This window comes from Notamacropus eugenii, chromosome 6 (assembly GCF_028372415.1).
Source record: "Notamacropus eugenii isolate mMacEug1 chromosome 6, mMacEug1.pri_v2, whole genome shotgun sequence".
In the NCBI taxonomy this organism is placed as follows: domain Eukaryota; kingdom Metazoa; phylum Chordata; class Mammalia; order Diprotodontia; family Macropodidae; genus Notamacropus; species Notamacropus eugenii.
In genome coordinates this window covers 329,856,990-329,877,385 of record NC_092877.1, presented here as the reverse complement: position 1 = coordinate 329,877,385, position 20,396 = coordinate 329,856,990, and the positions used below count along the sequence as shown (strand labels likewise).

General features: G+C 36.3%; 1 protein-coding gene across 2 annotated transcripts in view; it reads right to left on the bottom strand.

The window, feature by feature from the left end:
• The window catches only part of RASA2 (RAS p21 protein activator 2), a 150,786-nt gene that overhangs the window by 35,933 nt on the left and 94,457 nt on the right, over positions 1-20,396 (bottom strand). For both annotated transcript variants that reach the window (XM_072618122.1, XM_072618123.1), the window contains exons 6-10: positions 18,309-18,392; positions 15,252-15,324; positions 11,416-11,492; positions 9,851-9,949; positions 1,078-1,234 (exon numbers count right to left, since the gene is read on the bottom strand). In XM_072618122.1, the coding sequence (XP_072474223.1) occupies positions 1,078-1,234; positions 9,851-9,949; positions 11,416-11,492; positions 15,252-15,324; positions 18,309-18,392 (490 nt within the window). The remainder of the gene's footprint in view (positions 1-1,077; positions 1,235-9,850; positions 9,950-11,415; positions 11,493-15,251; positions 15,325-18,308; positions 18,393-20,396) is intronic.

Sequence of the window (20,396 nt, the reverse complement as noted above, 5' to 3'; positions counted from 1 at the left end):
AATAGTTGGATAAGAAAAAATCTTTGTTATGAATTGATATGGGTTTGGTATCTGAGATATATAAACACAGATAAGACTATCAGCCTTCTCCCAATAGACACATGGTCAAAGAATATGAAGTTTTTAAAAGAACTTGCAAAATAATCACAACCACATGAAAGAATGTTCCAAATCACTAATAATAAGGGGAAATACAAATCAAAACAACTATGAAGTTTCAACTTGCACTCTGCAAATTGCCAAAGATGACAAAAAATGGCAAGTCAATATTGGAGGGGGACACCAATGTGTTGTTGGTGGAGCTTCAAAATGATACAACCATTCTGGAAAGTAATTTGGAATCATGCAAATAAAGTGTCTAAAACGCTCATATCTTTAGAACTAGAGAATCTATTACTGGGCTTGTTTCTCAAGAAAACCATTCTAAGAATGTCCCCATATACACCAAATTATTTATACCAGCATGTTTTATGATAGCAAAGACCTGGATATAAAGTCGATGTCCACCAAACATGTGGCGCATGAATGTAACTGAATATTACTGTGCTATAAGAAATGATGTGTGTGATACATAGAGAAGCATGGAAAGATCTACATGAACTGATGCAGAGTGAAGCAAGCAGAGTCAAGTAAACAATACACAGTTATTACAACAATGCAAATGGAAAGACCTCCCCCCTTGGAAATGGAAGGTCCACGGTGCTGCACATTCCCTATGTTCTGGGACTTTTAAAATTATATAACTCATGGTATAAAGACTGGCTATAGTCCTAAAAATACTTATGTATCAGTTGAAAAATAATAACAAAGTTATCTTATAAAAATAATTTGTCAAGTCCTTCGCTCCCCTCCCCCCATTCAAATACAGATGCTGGGTTAACTGTTTCTCATCACTGGTCTCTTCAGTTTTGTCTTTTTTACAGATTTTGTATGAATCTGAGTTGGGATAAAATGCAGCTTATTTTTAGGTCAATACTGTATCCGAATATACTTTATGTGCTTCAGATCATTTATTCAATAATTGTTGGCTATTTTTTTCAATACTTAAACTAAAAAAAAGAAGCTTAATTAATGTACCTGAACATCTGGGGATTTTAGCAGCAGACTTCTCAAAGGACCATAGTACTCTGAAGGAAGCACACAGTCTTCTGTATAGCATATGTATAACCTAAGTGACCCCAGGTCATCGGTTTTTGAGGACTTATTTCCATTGTCTCTTGGCTGTAGCAAGTACCTAAAGTAAAGAGTAAAAAATTCTTTTTAAAAAATTCATCTTTAAGGTTAGAAAATATCATTTTTGTTATGCTAATTAGGAGACTTTTTATACAAGTGTTGGTCTCTAATATATAAACAGAAGTAAAGAGTTTTTCTGTTGCAGAAAAACAAAGAAAAGTCTTTGGTTTGGTACAAAGATCAGTGTCTCAAACACATCTAATCAGTAGCTCCAGAAAAGAGATCAAAAGGCAACATACGTCTAAAATTCAGTGCATAATAAATAAGGAAGGAGAAATTCAGAGCCATCTTTGTCAACCTAATTTCTAAAAGAACAGACAAATACTTAATATGTTACACTTTAAGCAAACTGAATCTGGGAAAAATCTGGATTTTTACAAAAGATAAATTAAGAAGCTACTTGTTTTGAAAGAGAATTTTACTTAAAAGGCTTTAGGGCAAAAGAGCCATTATGAAACCATAAGTCCACATGCAAAATATCTGATTTGTAAATAGCTCTTTAGGAAACACCTAATACATAAAGCCAAAGCAAAAAAGAGTGCTATGAACATCTAAGGAATCTAAGGCTTACATGGGAATCAAGAGATAGCTTTCTGGCATCAAACATAAAAATTTAGTAGTTATGCCTTCTCAAACTTTTTAATCATATCACCACAGTTTTCAATGTTTGAGAAAAACTGACAATGAGCTGATTAAAAAAGACAGACAGAGGCAATGGACAGGTTTTACTTCCTCATCCAAAAGCTGGCACAGAAAGCAACACAGGTTAACAGAAGAAAACGATGCTAAAAAAAGTTTTAAGGTCCTCCTTGCTCCTTCCTAGTTTGCACTATCTTCAGGGAATTGTAAATCTTGGTTTGAAAAATACTGTTTTAAAATTGTTATCAGAGAAATCACTAGGAAGAAATATTTTGGCAGCTGAGTGCTCAGTAAATATCCTTGTTCTGGACTGAGGAGATGAGATTCGTGCTGTACGTGCTCACCGCTTTAACTGTAGGAGAATCAGATGCCCTAGAAAGCATACCAGAGTACCAGTTTGTTTTTTTTTTTTTAAGTATGAATGGGGAGGGGAGAGAGGAGAAAAATCACTGCTCAGGTAGAAAGGGGCTCCTGTTAATGAACTGCCCCACTCAAAAAGTGATACCAAAAAAAGTTATTGCTCATCAGAATTAGCTTTGCTGAGCAGATAATTTGGATGAAACAACAATAGTATTTATGCCAGAAGGGTCATGCTCAAACAACTGAAAATCTAAACCTGGGATTACATCAATTGAGGGACCTCCAGGGAGAAAGCTCTCTCTGTCAACGCAGACCAGCAACTGCTCTGAAGCAGAGAGTTACTAAGACACGGTTATGTGTCACAGATGGGACCTGAACTCAGGCCTTCCTCAGTCTGGAGTCAGCTCTCTCTCACTAAACATATGACCACTGCAAAAAGCTAACTAATGAAACATTTATGAGACCAGGATGAACTACCAGGGGCCTGAATTAGAGTTGAAAGATGAAATTTTTATATATCATGAATGAAATCTGTTATGCAAAGGAAAGTTAACTGAGATAAGACATTCTGAGTTTAGGGAAGTAAGTTGTGGTCATTTCAGAAGGAGCTTTTAAGTTAACACCTCTGTGTTCCATAATTAGAAATTTTAGTTAGATCCAAGCAGGTTACGGGTCTGAAGGTCTGTAAACAGACTGACTGCAACTAGAACAAGTTTTCTTGTAGTACTAGATTAACACCAATGGTCTGTCTCAGCTTAGCCCACAAAATTCTATGTAAGCCATAACGCACCTTAATCATGTCACACACACACGTCTATACATAGACAAATAATGCATGCCTTTGGATCAGTACAAGATGTGCACAGTCCTTTCTTCACAACAACTCTTTCACACATGATGCCTGTCCAAGTATTACCGTTCTGATTTGATACATGAGAATTGAGTCTCAGGGTTTCAGTCACTTGCCTAACCCAGCTTTCACGAGTCTCAGGCAGCATCTTCTAACTCCAAAGTTAGGTCTCTTTTCACCCCTTTCCTCCCCCTCTTGCTACATATCACTGCTTTCACAGGAAATGCATCCTAGTCCCAACCTGGGATTCTAGATGCACATTCCTTCCTATCCACCCTCATGCTGAAGAATTGAAAAAATCTTCTCCCCGCACCTCACCCACTAGTCAGGCAGTTTGAAACAATCACACTCTGCTGCAATGGATAGTAGGGACGGGCAGAGGTGGCGGCGGCGGTGGGTTTAATATCCTGCTGACAGAAATGCCCACTGGCATTTCTTTGTTTCTACCATCCCCATTCTTTTCTTTTACAGGCTCCAGAGACTGGACTGCCTGGCTATCTCTTGCTTCTGACCAGTTTCTTTCCTTAGTCTGCCTTGAAACAGAATGCATTCTCATGTCTCTCCTAAATTTCTATCCCTTAAAGTACAAAGTTCCTTTGAGAGTTTTTTATTGCTATTAACACAGGGGAAATAGAAATAAAATGGCACCACTGGGCTCTGTAAGAACCTCAGAAGCCATCAAAATAACTTCCTCATTTAAAAGATGAAGAACTTAAGATCTAGTGAGTCAGGCAACTTCCAAAGTCACATGGACATTTGAGAATAACTTGTCTCAAGCCCCCTGAGTCCTCCAAATCTCCCCCTCCCTCTATGGCATTTATTGTTGTTGTTCAGTAGTTTCAGTCACGCCTGACTCTTCTTGGCTCCATTTGGGATTTTCTTGGCAAATATCCTAGAGTGGTATGGCATTCCCTTCTCCTGCTCATTTTATGGATGAGGAAACTGAGGCAAACAGAGTGAAACAGTGAGATGACACTTTCTGACTCTGGGCCCAGCACTCAGTGCACCAGGTACTCCCCAGCTGCCTACTTACTTCATCCTCCCCCTTCGTTCACTTTAGGCTCCAGGGCACACAGATGCTAAAGGAGACACTGAGTACGCACAAGAAGGGAGTGTCTACATTTTGAAGGAGTCCTCTAGACACCAGGGAGGCGAAAGCAGGACTGGGAGCTCCAGGTGAAGAATAGGAGGGTGAGGAAATGGGGCAGAGCCCATCTCTGACCCACCCTGGGACAAAGCAATCCAGGCGGCTGAAGTGTAGTAGCTAGTGCAGGAAGAAGATTCTGAAGCTTCTATTGACAGGAAAGGGAAAGTCCTAGAAAAACAAGCCACTTCTGGGTGGCTCTGCCTCTGCACTAAATCAGAAGAAACCTTTTAAGGAGTGATTAAGCTAACGAAGCATGATGTGCTTCATTAAAAGTAAAGACAGCAAGCAGCTCACATACTTGGTACCTCATAAGGTCTCAGAATAGGGCTAGTCATATAGACCTTGATGGAAAGAGAAATTACTTTAAAGTTTTGACACAGCAAGTCTTCACAGTGTAAACTGAAGCAAAATGGAGAAAAATAAAATCCTTTGTGATTCCAATGTTATAGAAGGAAGAAAATTGTATACAGGCTTGGGGTGGACTCATGAAAATGAATGATTTGGCTGTCATTTCCTGATTCCTAAACATTATCCATCAATGGATTTCCATTAACGAGAGGTTTGCTGCCGTAATCTAAATTAAAATTGAAAAAGGACAAGAAAATGAACTAAACCAAGACATATTCTGACAGAAAAGAAAGGCAAAAATGAAACATGCCAAATACTTAAAGCTTTCTTGAAAGGAGATGAACTCATGGTAAGTTTTATTATAAATAGCTGAAGGATGTTTTTCTATTGAAAGCATAAAGTTTGCCATAATGACTAATGTGCTTCTCACAATGCCTTTTTAATTTAACATGGAACTACCAAGGTGTACTTATCAATCTTGTTTTACCTATTTGTCTTTCATACACACAACCAATATACATAATGTGCAACAAATACACACAACCACACAATTAATCCTACTCTGATTTCTTTCTTTTTCCTACCCCAAGGGAGAAGATCCTAATCAAAAGCATATTTATATTATACACAGGAAATTCTGTAGGATAACAGATACAGAGCTGGAAGGGATTTGAGAGATTCTTGAATTCATACTTCTCACACTGATAAGAAAATTGAGGATATTAAGTGATTTGTTGATGATCAAAGAGGCATCAGCTGGGATGTGAACTCATATCCTCTGACTCCAAATCTAGAACTCTTTCCACTAGGCCACGTTGCCTCTCTATGGAAAAGCCTGTCAGAATGTGTGCTTTTGTGAATACTTCTATTCTTAGGGTTGTTGGGTTATATAAAGTCTTCTGTCTTTATTAGAAGTGGTTTCATGTAAGATGAGATGTTTTGTGTGGGTTCTGGGGTGAAACTGAACATGCTTTATTCATGGTAAAGCATAGGGTTACAGAAAAACATTCAAATTCTCAGCTCAAGTTCTATTCAGACATGTATGGAATGATTTGAGCAATTAATTCATCTTCTAACAAGTGATAAGAATGTATTCTGGTCTGAGCTATACCACTAAGTCACTATACTTGTCTGAACCTGAGATCTTATTTTTAAAATAAAAAAGTTTACTGATTCTAGATTTCTTTTTTAAAAATTTAGTTTACGAATACATATATGTATATATATGTGTATATGTACATACACACACACACACACACACACACACATATATACATATGTATATGTATATCCATATCCTTTTCCCCACCCAGGGAGTCATCCCTTTTCACAAAGAACAAAAAGAAAGAAGAGACCTAGCTTAGTGATGTTAACCAACATAACCATCATGTCAGGCACCTTCAGCAGTGTTTCATGCCCACAGGTCTGAGACAGAGACTCATAAGTCTGAAATGGGACTAGATGATGCCTAAGGTCCCTTCTAGTTTTAAAATTCTATTACATATCTGCATAGCTAATAATTTAAAGAAAAGTTATCTCATAAACAGCATGGACAGACAATTCAGATGGAAGAACTCACATCAAACAAAGGAGGAGGCAATCAATACTAGAAGGATGATTTCATTATTTGATAACTACATTAAAAATACTCATTGAGAAAATAGCTGAGAAATAATGTTCCAACAGTTAATTCTATCTAGCAACTTATGTAATAAAAGCCAGGAAAACAGATATAGGTACTTTCCAAATATGAGGATTAAATCTTTGAAAATAATTATAATTCATAGTTTGAGTGTAGGCATAGAGATATCTGAAATCATATGAAAAGGCAAGGAAATAAATCACTGGGAAAAAATGTTTTAGCATTTAACATTTACAAATTAGAATTCCTGGGTTTTCATGCTATTAAAATAATCACCACAAGGGGATGCTGTGGGACTGAAAATGGAAAAAGGAGCACACTAACCAATCATGATATTTTTATTGAACTAGATCGTAACCGGAAGTTCCGTTTATTGACAGATTTATATCTCTATCAATTAGCAAATGCTCAGATTTCACCTACTCTATCAATACCTTTAGGATGAATATTTCTGGGGGATGAGTTATTTTTTAGGGTTTGCTTCTGCATTTTCTATCACATGGGCTCATGACAGTGTGGTTTCCTTTCTGAGCCTTGTAAGGGCTACAGAACATACTTTTAAACCTGGTCCTTCAAAGTGTGTGGAAGTCTTATCTGGGGGGAGCATTCTGCTCCCTAACTGTTCTGTTGGCTTAGAAATAATTAATGGCTAGAAAAGTTAGGGGCTGTTACCAGGCAGAGTTACAATCACTGCCAGACAGCATTGGGTTCCTGGAATTCATTGCTAAGAACAGGCAGCTACCTACAGACAGACAGCCAGCTCAGTGGGTAGAGCACTGGGCCTAGAGTCAAGAAGACCTGAGCTCAAAGCTAACTTTAGTCATGCACTGCTACATGACTCTGAGCAAGTCATTTCACCTCTGTTGGCCTCAGTTTTCTGAAACGTAAAATGGGGGCAATACTAGCACCTACCTCCCACAACAGTGGGGGTCCAATGAGATAATACTTGTAAAAGGCCTTTAATAAAGATTGGCTTCCTTCCTTTCTTCAGCAAGTGAAAGTTTTGGATATGAGATGGCTGAAGGAAGGAGGGTCACTATTCCTTAGAATGAATGTGTAACTAAAGTGATAAATACCTTCAGTTTTTAAACCTGTTCATTATATTTCTGCTTATTTTTTTTTGTTTTTATTTATTTTTAGATTTCGACATTCATTTCCACAAAATTTTGAGTTCCAATTTTTCTCCCCTTCTCTCCCCTCCCCCAACCCATAATGCCTTGCATTCTGATTACCCCTTCCCTCAATGTATCCTCCCTTCTATCACATCCCACCCTTCCCTTATCCCCATCTTCTCTCTTTTCTTATAGGGCAAGATAAATTTCTATACTCCATTACCTGTGTTTCTTATTTCCCAGTTACATGCAATAATAATTCTCAACATTCGTTTCTAATACTTTGAATTCCAACCAACCTCCCTCCCTGAGAAGGCAAGTAATTCAATACAGGCTATATATGTATCATTTTGCAAAAGACTTCCACAATAGTCATGTTGTGTAAGACTAACTGTATTGCCCTCTATCCTACCTTGTCCCCCAACTTTTTTATTCTCTCATTTGACTTTGTCCCTTCCCAAAAGTGTTTACTTCTAGCTACTCCCTCCTCCCCATTTTCCCTCCCTTCTATCATCCCCCTCACCCCACTTTGTCCCCTCCTCCCCTACTTTCCTGTAGTGTAAGATAGATTTTCATACCAAATTTAGTGAGCATGTTATTCCCTCCTTAAGCCATACATGAAGAGAGTAAGCTTCACTTTTCCCCTCTTACCTTCTCCCTTTTCTCCTCCACTGAACAAGTTTTTTCTTTTTTTCTTATCTCTTTTATGAGTTATAGCCTGCCCTATTCCATTTCTCCCTTCCTCCTCCCAATATTTTCCTCCCTCACCCCCTAATTTTTATTTTATTTTATTTTTATGGATATCATCTCTTCTGATTCAACTCAACCTGTATTCTCTGTCTATATGTATGTGTGTGTGTGGGTATAATCCCTCCACCTACCCAAATACTGAGAAAAGTCTCAAGAGTTACAAATATTATCTTTCCATGTAGAAATGTAAACAGTTCAGCTTTAGAAAGTCTTTTATGATTTCTCTTTCCTGTTTACCTTTTCATGCTTATCTTGATTCTTGTGTGTGAAAGTCAAATTGTCTATTCAGTTCTGGTCTTTTCATCATGAATGCTTGAAAGTTCTCTGTATCACTGAATGACCATTTATTCCCTTGCAGTATTATACTCAGTTTTGCTGGGTAGGTATATTTCTGCTTATTGAAAGATAACCTGTGCAATCACACGGCACAGTATTACTACAGGAACCAGTGGTTCACTATTTCTTGCCAAGCAAGGTTCATCTAGGATTTGGGGCCCTCAGCAAACTGGTGCCATCCTACCTTCTCAAACTATTTTCTCTTCCTTGTCTTGTCAGCCCCCAGACACTCTATACTTCACTGTCTCCTATCTTGGTTCACAAACTTCCCTATGTACAGAATGTCTCCCACTCCTCTGGCTGAACTCCAGTCCCTTCTTTAATGCCTAGGATCTCCCACGAAGCCTTCCCTGATGCTATAGGTATCTGTCTAAGTGTCGAATCACCCTGTGAATGGTAAATTCCCTAAGAAAAGAGACTGTGTCCTATTCTAGATGTTGCTTAGAAAGAACAATGCTCTGTACACAGTACAAACTTAATAAATGTTTGCTGAATTTGTTTCATGAAAGGGTGTGAATCTGATAGGTGAGGCATCTCTGACTCTTCTAAGTCCAGCATTAGGACCATGATGAAACATTTCCAGAATTAACTTCGGCAAATTGAACAAATGGAGTCCCCAACAGCAACCCTTCCAGTCAGATTTCACATCCCTACCCTTCATGAAGGACATGCTTGACAGGCCCTGGGGGCTGCTGCCCTAAGAAATTCCTTGATTGTTTCGAGGCTAAGTTCAGCAGCAATCTCCTACAGGCAAGCTTCTTGGATTCCTCTAGCTGTTACTGGTCTTTTCCTTCTTTACATTATCTTTGTCTCTTTATCTCTAGTACGTGTTCTCATTTGAGTCTGTGTCTCCAACCTTTAGCACAATGCCTTAAACACAGAAACTAAACCAATGCCAGGTGAGTGGTAAAGAAATGTAAGGCAAAATCTTTCATTTCCTTTTTTAATACTGTAAGAGAAGATTTTTTTAAAATGTCAAAGGATCCAAATTGTCTACACAGAAAAAAATGGAGACTGAAAAACCCAACTAACCAAAGCATTACTTAAAATCTACAATAAATAAACTCTGAAGGTGAACATCCATGCATGTGTATGTATACAGCATTACCTGGGGAAGCACACAAATGAAACGATTACAAGGTGTGAAAAGTGTTGACAATTTATAAAAACTTGTTCCCTGTCAGACTGAGGACGTAAATTAACTATAAACAGGAAGTCGACAACAAATTTCTTATCCCTTACTGAGGCTACAATAACTTCTAACCCTGACCGCATCATAGAATCCAACAAGGGAGAAATGAAGAGAAAACAATGGCTTTTTTGAAGAAGACTTCTGTAAACAACAATTTTTTGAACAAAAGGGTTGACACGACTTAATGACAGACCACTTAGTTCACCAGCCTGCCCTAAGCTGTTAGTATGTCCATTCTTACCAGGCTTGATGAGAGGAATCATTTCTTAACACCTTCACAGGAACTTTGATCTCTCCCAAAAAATTATCGGCCAAGTTTCCATTGTTCCATAAATCAACCCTAAAAATTGAAGACCAATTTGTTTATTTTTTTAAATGTAAGAAGATACGTGCCACAAAATAGCTTCAAACTATTGTAGCATTAATTTGACATGCTCAAAGTAGGAGATGTTAGCACTGTCATATACAGCTATCTAGAAAACAGAAACAAATGCAGTAGTGGTTTTTATTTAGAAACAAAGAAAGCAATTGGTCAAAATTTAAAGCATAAATAAAATAGTTATCATTTAAATTTGTGCTCTTTTTACCTGCAGAAATCAGGACTACAGTGATTTTGTTGGATTTGAGAAAAGAAACACGAATAAAAAGACTGTAATTTCTCTCAAGTAGCTGTAATCGATATTTATATATAGTAAATTCAGTAGCACACATTATCTGTATATTTTAATTACATGATTAATACAACCTTTAAAATGAACACACCATTAACACCACACTTATATTATACATGCATTTACAAAAAATTACTCTCTTACCAAGCAACAGCTAAAATATTTAAGTCCTAAGAAAGATAAGCGACTCCAAACACATGCACCTCGTTTAGTTATCTTACTGTACATCTTACCTCACTGACATTTCTGTTAGACAGCAGATATGTTAAGAGGAATAAGACAATTAATTCTTGAATGTGGTATTATTGCTTTTCTAAATAATCTTTGCATCTATAATGTTACGATTAAAAAACAAAAAGGCAATGAAATCTGAAGTAACAAAAATAAAAATGTTCTAGAAAGCAATTTAGGTGGATATCTATAAAACACAATATACCTTGAGTACTAAACTGTGGAAAAAAACCTTTAAAATAAAAAATTAAAATCTAAGAAGCTTTTAGAAGAAAAATAATCTTTTAAATTAAAAGTTTTTGAACAGACTTGTTATTTCAGTGGTGTGGGAGACTGCTTCTATGATGTAGTGAGTGCACCAGCTCCACAGTCCCTTATAATCCAGTCTTCAAGAGCTGCCTGAAGGAGCTGACTCAGCCCTGGTCACCCAGAGTAGGGTTCGTGATTCCAAGAACCCCCTGTTACTCTACCACATTTCCCTCTCTTTCTTATAAACTAAAAAGCAAGATGAATTATTTTCAACAATTTAATAATTTTTCGTAAACATGGAAGCAACCTGGTTTCAATGACATTTAACACTCTACTTGTTCGAAGAGCTATGAATGGGAGTATAGTACAGTAAGTATAGTACATTCTTATTTTTAATGGAAAGGATTTCCCTAGGATACATGTATTTCTACATACATTTACTACATTATCTGAATAAATGGTATTTCTATAGTTTTTACAAGATAAAGTTGGCAATTCTTTTGTTTAGGTTTCTGAAGTTATTTTGCAGACTTAAAACTCACCTTGGTTACTGAATCTCTCTTGCATATTTAGATTTTTACAATTTCACTAGTAATAACCAATTTTTCTTTAAATGCATGAAAATAGTAATTCTCTATGACATCAAGATACATACCTGATTTCAAGCTTTTCAATGTCTTCCTCCTCTACCTGAAACTGGGATTTTTTGGTGTAGCTACTAGACCTGGTTACCTGTAAAACAAAATTCTTCAACAAATCTCCTTTACAAACTCAAAAGTTTTTCCTCCCCACATCCTTTCTTGTAAAAGATATTTTCAAATGCAAATTCTGCATACAAACATGGAGAAAATTTTATTAGTCCCATTCTTTGCTCAAAAGCTGTAACAAAAACAATATTGAAAGAGGTAAGAAAAAGGGAAATTGGGATTATGCTCCTAAAATAAATGGGAAACATTCTATATTTGATCCATTTCTCTCCATATACAGTCATTCCTATCTTGATTTTGCCCATTCCTATTCCTCCAATTATTATTTCTATGTGCATAATCCTCATCCATGTCCTACCAGAAAAAAAAGATTGAAATAAACAAAAATCTCTAATGTAATAGTACTTCAATTTCCCATGTCATTCCAAAAATTCAGGTCCAAATTTATAACTTTATTGGATATTTTTACTTAGACATCATGCCAGCAATCAACTAACAAGCAGTTCATAAGAGCCTATTTTTTATGCAAGTCACTGAGTGAGAAGTACAAATACAAAAGTGAGGCAGTTTGAAGCCAGGGAAATACTCCGAGGGGAAAGGCTTCCAAGGAAGGGAGTTTTGGCCCAGCAGGTTGTCTTGTTCTTTCTATGAAACTATTGACTTGTGTTCTCAGAACAAAAAGAAGACGGAAAAGATAATGCAGGGGCTATTCAAATGCTGTGACAGGGCGAGGGACAAGATGGGATGGCAAGCATGGTCTGGAGCATTTAATCTCAATATAAACATTCATTCAATAAGTATTTATTTAGCATCTCCTATGACAAGGCAAAGGGGGAGGTATTATGATAGCTAAGACCTTCATTATCCTTAAAGGACTGACAATTTAGGAAAGGAGGTAACTAATATATACAATGATTATACAAAGAAGGGAATAAGTAATGCAGAAAAGGTAGAGAATGAACGCTAAAAGGGTTCAGTCCAGTGAAAGAATCTATCCTTTTTTTTTTTTTTTTTTAGTGAGAGAAGTGAAGGAATCTGAAGAAGTCTCATGACAGAGTAAGCGTCCTGACTTGGCTATTAGGGCGACAGGAGGCACTTTGGGTGAGGAGAGTCTGAGGAAAGGTACATCCAGACCAGAGTAGTGGTCTAACTGACAGCGAAGCATGTATGCAAGAATGGCAAACAAGTCAGGAGACCCAAGGGCAAAGGCCAAATTTGCTATTAACTAGTTAGGTAACAAGAGACAGGCTGTTTAACATCTCGAGCCTGAATTTTCTCATACTTACCTAGAAGATCTTACTACCAACCTCTAAAAATCTGCAATTATTCTAAATAGTGAAAAAAACTCTAAGTAAGGTAGAATGAATTACACACTACAGAGTTTAGATTGAATACTCCAGAAGAAGCAATTAATGTAGATTAATTTCACAAAGGTGAAAATGACAGCTAGAGCACTAGATGACACGATACTAAATGGTACTGACACAGATGAAACTTATAGTAAGATGAAGTTTAACAGGGAGAAATATTGAGCCCTCCACTCAGGCTCAAAAGATCAGCCTCAGAGACACTAGATGGGGAAGGTACAGTGAGACAGTAATTCACACAGAAAAGACCTGAGGGCCAGAGTGGACCGCAAGTCAATGATTCAACAGCGTGACATGGCAGACAAAAAGTCACTATGATCATAGGTAGAATTGTTAAAGGCATAATACAAAATGTCCGGAACAAAGGAGGTCTTGCTCCTAATTATCCACTGCTCTAATGAGGCGACATATGGATGACTGTATTCATATTCATTTCTGGGGACTACATTTTAGGAAGGACATCAATAAGACAGAGGATCCAGAGGCTGGTGACCAGGACAGCGAGGGTCCCAAATCATATGAGGATAAGTTGAGAGAACTGAGGATGTTTAGTCTTGACCTGTTGTGTGGACTGCCTGGCCCAAGAGGGGTGAATTTGGAATAATGGGTAGAAGCTAAAAAGGGGAACATTTAGGCTTGATGTAAGGAAAAAATTCTAAAAATGGAGCTATCTAAAACTGGACTGGATTACTTTGGAACTAGAAGTTTCTGCTCACTGCAGATCTTCCAAAGGATGTTGGATGCCAACTGATAAAGATGTCTAAAGAGGATTCCTCTTCAAGTACAGGCTGGACTAGTTTAGGGGTTGCATGAATTTGGATGGGAAAATAACTACATGTTTATTTAACTAACCTCTAAGTGAAATTTTGCGTTGTCTTCAATTAATTAAAAAATTATTCTGAGAAATGGTCCATAGGTTTCACCTGCCTGCCAAAGGGGATCATTACACAAATAAATGTTAAGAACATCCAAGTTAGAGAGTATCTGCTCTCTTCTAAATATGAGATCCTGTTACTTGAACATGTATTAGAACCTACAGCTTCTGACTCCTAGTCCACTGCTTCCTACTTCAACAAACTCCTTTCATTCAACTCAAAACTTCTGTTCCATCTCTACTACATATCAGGCACTTTGCTAGATGATGGGAATATAAAGGTTATAAGAGACCCATGACTGCTAAAGAAGTTTATTATTCAAATTCTAGAAGACTAGGACAGAAGGGCCTTTAGAGTTCATTCTGTCTAATTCCCTCAACTTTCCAGATAGAAAAAATGAGATCCACAGAGTCACCTGTCCATATGTGACTAGTTCAAGGTAATAAGGCTAATTAGTGACACATCTGGGTGTGACACACAACCCAGGTCTCCTAACTCCCATTTTGATGCTGCTTTTACATTACCATAACACATGCTGATGTTTATTTAATGAGGAAGAGGAAGGAGCTTCCCTCAAGGATAAGCTCAAGTGCCATGCCTAACACAAATCTTGTCCTGGTTCCCTCTAGCTGCTAGAACCTATGCCACTAAACTACATCTTGTATTCATTTCTTGTGTACACATTGTTCCCCCTCCTCCCATATAGAATGTAAGCTCCCCAAAGGTAATGACTTTCATTTTTGTCTTTGAAACTCCAGCCCCTATGCACAGTGCCTGGCACAGAATATGTATGGTAATAAAAGGCTGTTGGAAAAATTGACCCTTCTAATTTTCATCATACTAAATCATTCCAATGTTCTTGTTTGTCAGGATCGTTTTTGAAATCTGCATCGGTAATCTAGCAGAGTAACCTATTCTTCCTAGCTTTCTGTCATCTGCAGATCTGGCAAGCCTCTATTCATGCCAATTATAAAGATCCCTGGTGCACTCCCCTTCCAAATTAGTATGGAACAATCACTGAATAATCTTTGTAATCATTTAGCAAATTTTGAAACCACCAAACTGTATTATTGTCCAGCCTGTATTTTTCTGCTTTTCCCAAGAATGGCACAGAATGCCACATTCTTCAACCCCCCCAAATGCTCAAGCCTTCCCTCTGTTGATTATTTCCAATGAGTCCAGTACAGATTGCATCTTGTTTGTACGTTGTCTCTCCCACTAGACTGTGAACTCCTTGAGAGCATGAACTGTTTTTTGTCCAATGCATATCAGTGTCTGACACACAGTAGGCACTTAATACATGTTTGCTGACTGAAGTTTAATCCTGAGCATGAATGAAACAGAATAACTTTATTTTATAAATAAAAATCATTGCAAAGTTATTTAATAAGAAATGATCATATAATTTTGCTTACTTAAAAATGATAATTATCTTTACAACAGAGTCTATGAAATTTAACTGTGTGAAATACTAACAAGACCAATTCTCAATATTAAAAACAAACAACCTGAGTACAGTTACACAGAAAAAAAGTTACCGACCTCAAAATAAAAGATTTCATTAAATTGTGGATTGCTTGTTTTCTTCTTTACTTTTGTCTTCTTCTGGTCATTCCTGTTTCAATAAGGTAAAGTTTTACTTTGTAGAATTGAAAAGTACACAATTATATAACATGCTATTTTCAAGCAAGGAATCCTTTGCTTAACTTTTAAAATCAATGGGAAACTCAGGATGAGAATTAAAATTTTTACATTCTTCTGGTTAGACATATTACCTGAAGTAATTTGTGAATACAACAATTACTTCTTCAAGAGGAAAAAAGAAATGTGACGATGCAGTGGCAAGAGCGCTGTGAAGTTAGAGGACACAGATCTACACCCTTCCTTTGAGTTTTACTGCCTTCGTGACTTAAAGCAAGTCATTTAACATCTTTGGGCTTTGGTTCCTTTGTGTGTAAAATGAAAGGATTAGACGAGAAAGCCTCTGAGAACCCATATAAAAGTCTGGCAAATTTTAAGAAGGTGGTGGTGTGATATTCCTTTACCCTGTCTACATGCCATATCTACATTCAGGTTTTATATGAATTTTTAGTAGATAGCATGATAGAGGCTGTAGCAAGGGTACCCACAAACTATTAAAAGAACTAAAGGAAGCTCTCCAGCATAGTGGGAGGACCTTCCTCTCTAGGGAGGTCTTGGGAAGTTTATGGACAGGAATAATCTCATTCTTTGCATTTATATCTCTGCTGTCCAGCACAAGGCTTGGCACATAACAGGCCCTTAATAAACACTAGCTGAGTGATTGATGGAGAAGGCATGGACAGGCCACTCTCCATGTTGACAGGATGATGTTGAGGATGCGGTATGGGTTGGTTACCTGTCAGTTATGCTAAAGTACAACCTAAGTGAGAACAAAACAATTTTATAATGTGACATATACCAAATGAGGTCTGGCAAGCAGAGATCAACAAAAAAAAATTCAAGTATGTTTAATCTCGTTACACTGGCATTACAGGATTACATCTACTTTGGTAGTTTAGTGACACTCTTGCAGATTTTTAAATAAACTGGGCTACATTTAAGTAGATACGGTTTAGGTTTAAATTTTAGTTTTGGATTTCCTTGTCATCTGGTCTTTCTTCATGTGGTTACTGATTTGTACAAAAAAAATGCCACTAAAGGAGCTTTGAAGGAACCTAGCAGTGACTCTATTTGAAAAGCAACATTCCATGTCCAATTATGAGTTTAATTTTGTGAATGTGATTTTTCCCCCCTACAGACCAGGACTACTACATATCCAATATATGCAGGTGTGTCCAATGCATTAATAAAAGTAATTACACAGGTCTGAATTTAATAAAGTTAATATATTTAATATGTAAAATTATAAACTGCATTGAAATAATTTTCCCTTTAGAAAATGGAATTCTGCCAAATTTCCTTTAAGTTCCTTTATTTTAACTATGACTTACACAAAGTAAATTTATGCACAGGTTTTAAGAAGTTAATTATGGAAAATAAGGGTGCACATCTGTAAGGAATATAATAAAGCACTTTATTCAGTTAAAGAGTGCTTCATGGGTTCATAAATTATTACACCATGCAAGGACCGTAGAGACACATTTGCTATATAAATATTTGCCAGTGACTGTTGTTATTAGCAAAGGAAGCTAAGATACAAAAATCTACTTTGAGTTATTTTGGTTTCTATCTACCCTTCCCTTAATTTCATTATTAGTATGACCTGATAATTATTTCCCATTTTCCCTGCATGCAGCTTGTTTGTACATAGTTGTCTGCACATGGCCTCTCCCTAAGACTCTGCTCCTTGAGGGCAGGACTGTCTTTTGGCTGCCTCGGTATCCCCAAGGCATGGAGTAGGCATTCTGTGCTTGACTACTTTTCCAAAATTTTAAGTAGAACAAAATTTCATTTACACAGAGTGGGTGAGGCCTGACATCCTACAAAAAGAAATTTTCTATAAAAAATTTTTTTAAAATACACTTAACAATTATGTTTATTTTCCCCAAGAAATACTTTAAGTAGCAGTATCTACTTTCTATATGTTGGGAGCTTCTAGTGAAAAAATCTATCAAGATAAGAAAGAAGGAAGTGGTTAGTTAGGAAGAGGATGTAGCTACAAAGAAAATATGAGAAATGTCTTGTATAGACATGCCTGCTGAACTGACTTACTGGAAGTGTCTCAGTTCATTGTTACACAGAGAATGGGAAGACTTTTTTTTTTAAATACAAAATCTGTTATACTTTTTAAATAATTATTTTGGGGATGGGATAAAAATATGGCCTTCTTGGCTGTTGATTTTCAGGATCACATATATAAACAAACTGTGAAATGCAGACAAACTATGTAAAGCAGGGGCTCATAACTTTGGAATCTATTAACTTGTTTTTTCTTTTTTATGTTTTGGTACCTGCCTTTTAATCTCATATAATTTATTTTAAGCATTTTAGGAATCTGGGAAGGGTTTTAAAGGTTTCATGAGACTATCAAATGGGTCTATGACAAAATAAAAGTTAAGAATCCCCAAGGTAGAGAATTTTTTCAATTATCTGGGACTCCAATTTGTCTACAGTTTAGAGCCCAGGATTCACCGCATCCCCCCACCAAATCACAAGGCTTGCCCACAAAAAAGTTATCTTTTAATATTATGTTCTGAGTTACTTTGAAGTAGATAATACGGAAATAACCTTTATTAAAAATAAACTGGCACATTTATTAAAATAGTATTCTACCTGTATAGTATCTATGAAATTTTAATTTAGGAAACTTGATCTGATACAAATCTTCAAAGAACTTTAATTAGCATAAAATCACTGATGTACTCAGAATTGTTGCCAAGATCAGTCTAACAGATCTGAAATAGCAATCATCTCTGTTCTTTAGGCACTCTGGGCTTTGCTGTATAATTGGTTTAAAAAAAAATAATTTTGGATTATTTTGAAAAATAAGTATTCTCTTACTTCAGTCTCTAGTAAAAGATTATTATGCTATTTGACAATTATTCTTAGTGACCTAATTCTGTATCTTCTAACCAGAAAATTTCATACTTAGGAACCTGATATTAAAAAAAATCTTACCTTGAAGGCCCCACAAGAGAAACTGTAGCATAAGGGTCACAGCTCTGTCCATTTATGAGAGGCAACCCATGGCATGCCTTGATACTAAAAGAAAATAAATAATTTTTGTAAAACTGACAAATCATAAATCAAGATAAGAAAGAAAATATTATTTTTAATACACAAAAAGTTACAGCTATGTATTTTGTTTGTGTACCATTCACCTGAATTGTATACCTTGTCTATGTAAAACAAAACTATAACAAATGTGATTATAAAGAAATCCTATGTGCTTCATATTGCACTACAATGAAAGTATCAAAGAAGTTAATTAGTAGGCACTCAGACCTCAATATTATTCAATACACTATTCTTAAGTCTCTTAAAAACAAAAGTTGCAAATAAAAACCATTCAGGGGCACTTGTGGTGTGACACTACATCAAACCCATTGACATTTTTAAAGAAGAAAAGACAAAAAACAAGTAGCATACATTTTACTTGCGTGAACTGCCAAACCAACATAGAGCGTCATATCCTTTCACCAAGGTGTGAATGAGATATAAGGAAACAACTGTGGTTTCAACCTTTAATTCATAAATATGTGGGTAGGCTTGCATGAGAAGTAACCTTTTCAACCAAATCACATCTTGCATCATTACACACAATTATGAAATTTTTAATTTTGTACTGTGGTAACAGTTGCTGCTGCATTTTTTTTTTTTTGCAGAAAATATTTTCAACCTTACAAAACAATGTTTTAGCATTATAATTGATGAACTGAAGAGTAGTGACTTGCCACCAAGATCTTTCTGAAGACTTGCTGAATATCATGAGGTCAATTTCTGAGAGTCTGGATTTCTTAATGAAAACTGGGTTGTGTATATGTAGTCTGTGATGGAAGATGCTACCCCAAAGTAGACTTGTTGGGGAAATATTCTTATTTCTATTTATTCACCACAGAGGTGGGATAGTATTCTGTTGAAGGTACATTAAAATGAAATATGAAAAACATCTTCTGAAATAAAAGAAGCTGAGTATAACCCCAGATAATGTGTCCTAGTCTTTAGTTCTAAACTTAGGTAGATCCAAAAAATTTCCCAACGTCCTATGTTACCTGACCAGTCAGTTCTAAAATAATCAACTCACTTCTGTCAAGCTGAATCACAGCAATGTCTGATCTATTGTGTTAATCTCATAAAACAAAATTTATCACAGGTTAACCTCAAATCAAGAAACGCATGTAATGAATTATATGGTATAAATTCAACATGCAGAGTTGCATTTTCATGCAAGTGTATGCAGAATTTCAGAGAATCCACTGAGATGCAACAGTTAAATGTTAAAATCAAAACACTAGAATGCCATCATTCCAGGTCTTCTTCAAGTCTACTTATGAGAGAAATGTAGTGTGGGGAGGATGTACCATAAACTAAAAATGCTAAACAGAAAAATATTTTTTCAAATGTTTTTATTTTGCTAGGCAGAAAAATTTAAATAAATTATATTCTTTCTTAATTTCAACATTAGTGAAATGAAATTATGAAATAACATATCAAAGGCCACAGTCTTTGTAAGACAATATGATGGTCATTTTAAAATTCTAAGAATACAGGAAGAATACGTGATTTATTCAGTGTGGGGAAGTCCCAGTAGGGGGGCTCCCTTTACGAATGCAGATCACAACCTCAGACTCAGTAGATCAGGCCTGGGAAGTAGTCTGAGGCATAAAAGATAAGTGACTTGGGAGAAGGAAGTAGGGCACAGGCTACAGCTAAGTGCCAGACCCAGGATTTTTAACCAACATCTTCCAAGCCCTGGACTCTACCCACTACCTCATTAAAAAGTCAAGAGATAAGAAACATAAAAGATTTTTTTACAAGTATTTTATAGATCTACTTAACTTGTTGAATAGCATAATTTTACATATACACAGTTTTCTGAAATATTATGTCATAACACTTTTCCTAATTATCTGGGGGAATAAATTGTCCCTCTAATCGATAAATCAAATCACAGCATGACATCAAGAACATCTGGGCAGGCTATACCTTTTTCCTAAACATTTAAGTCTAATGGGCACTACTTTGTAAACTGCTTACTTCTATGTA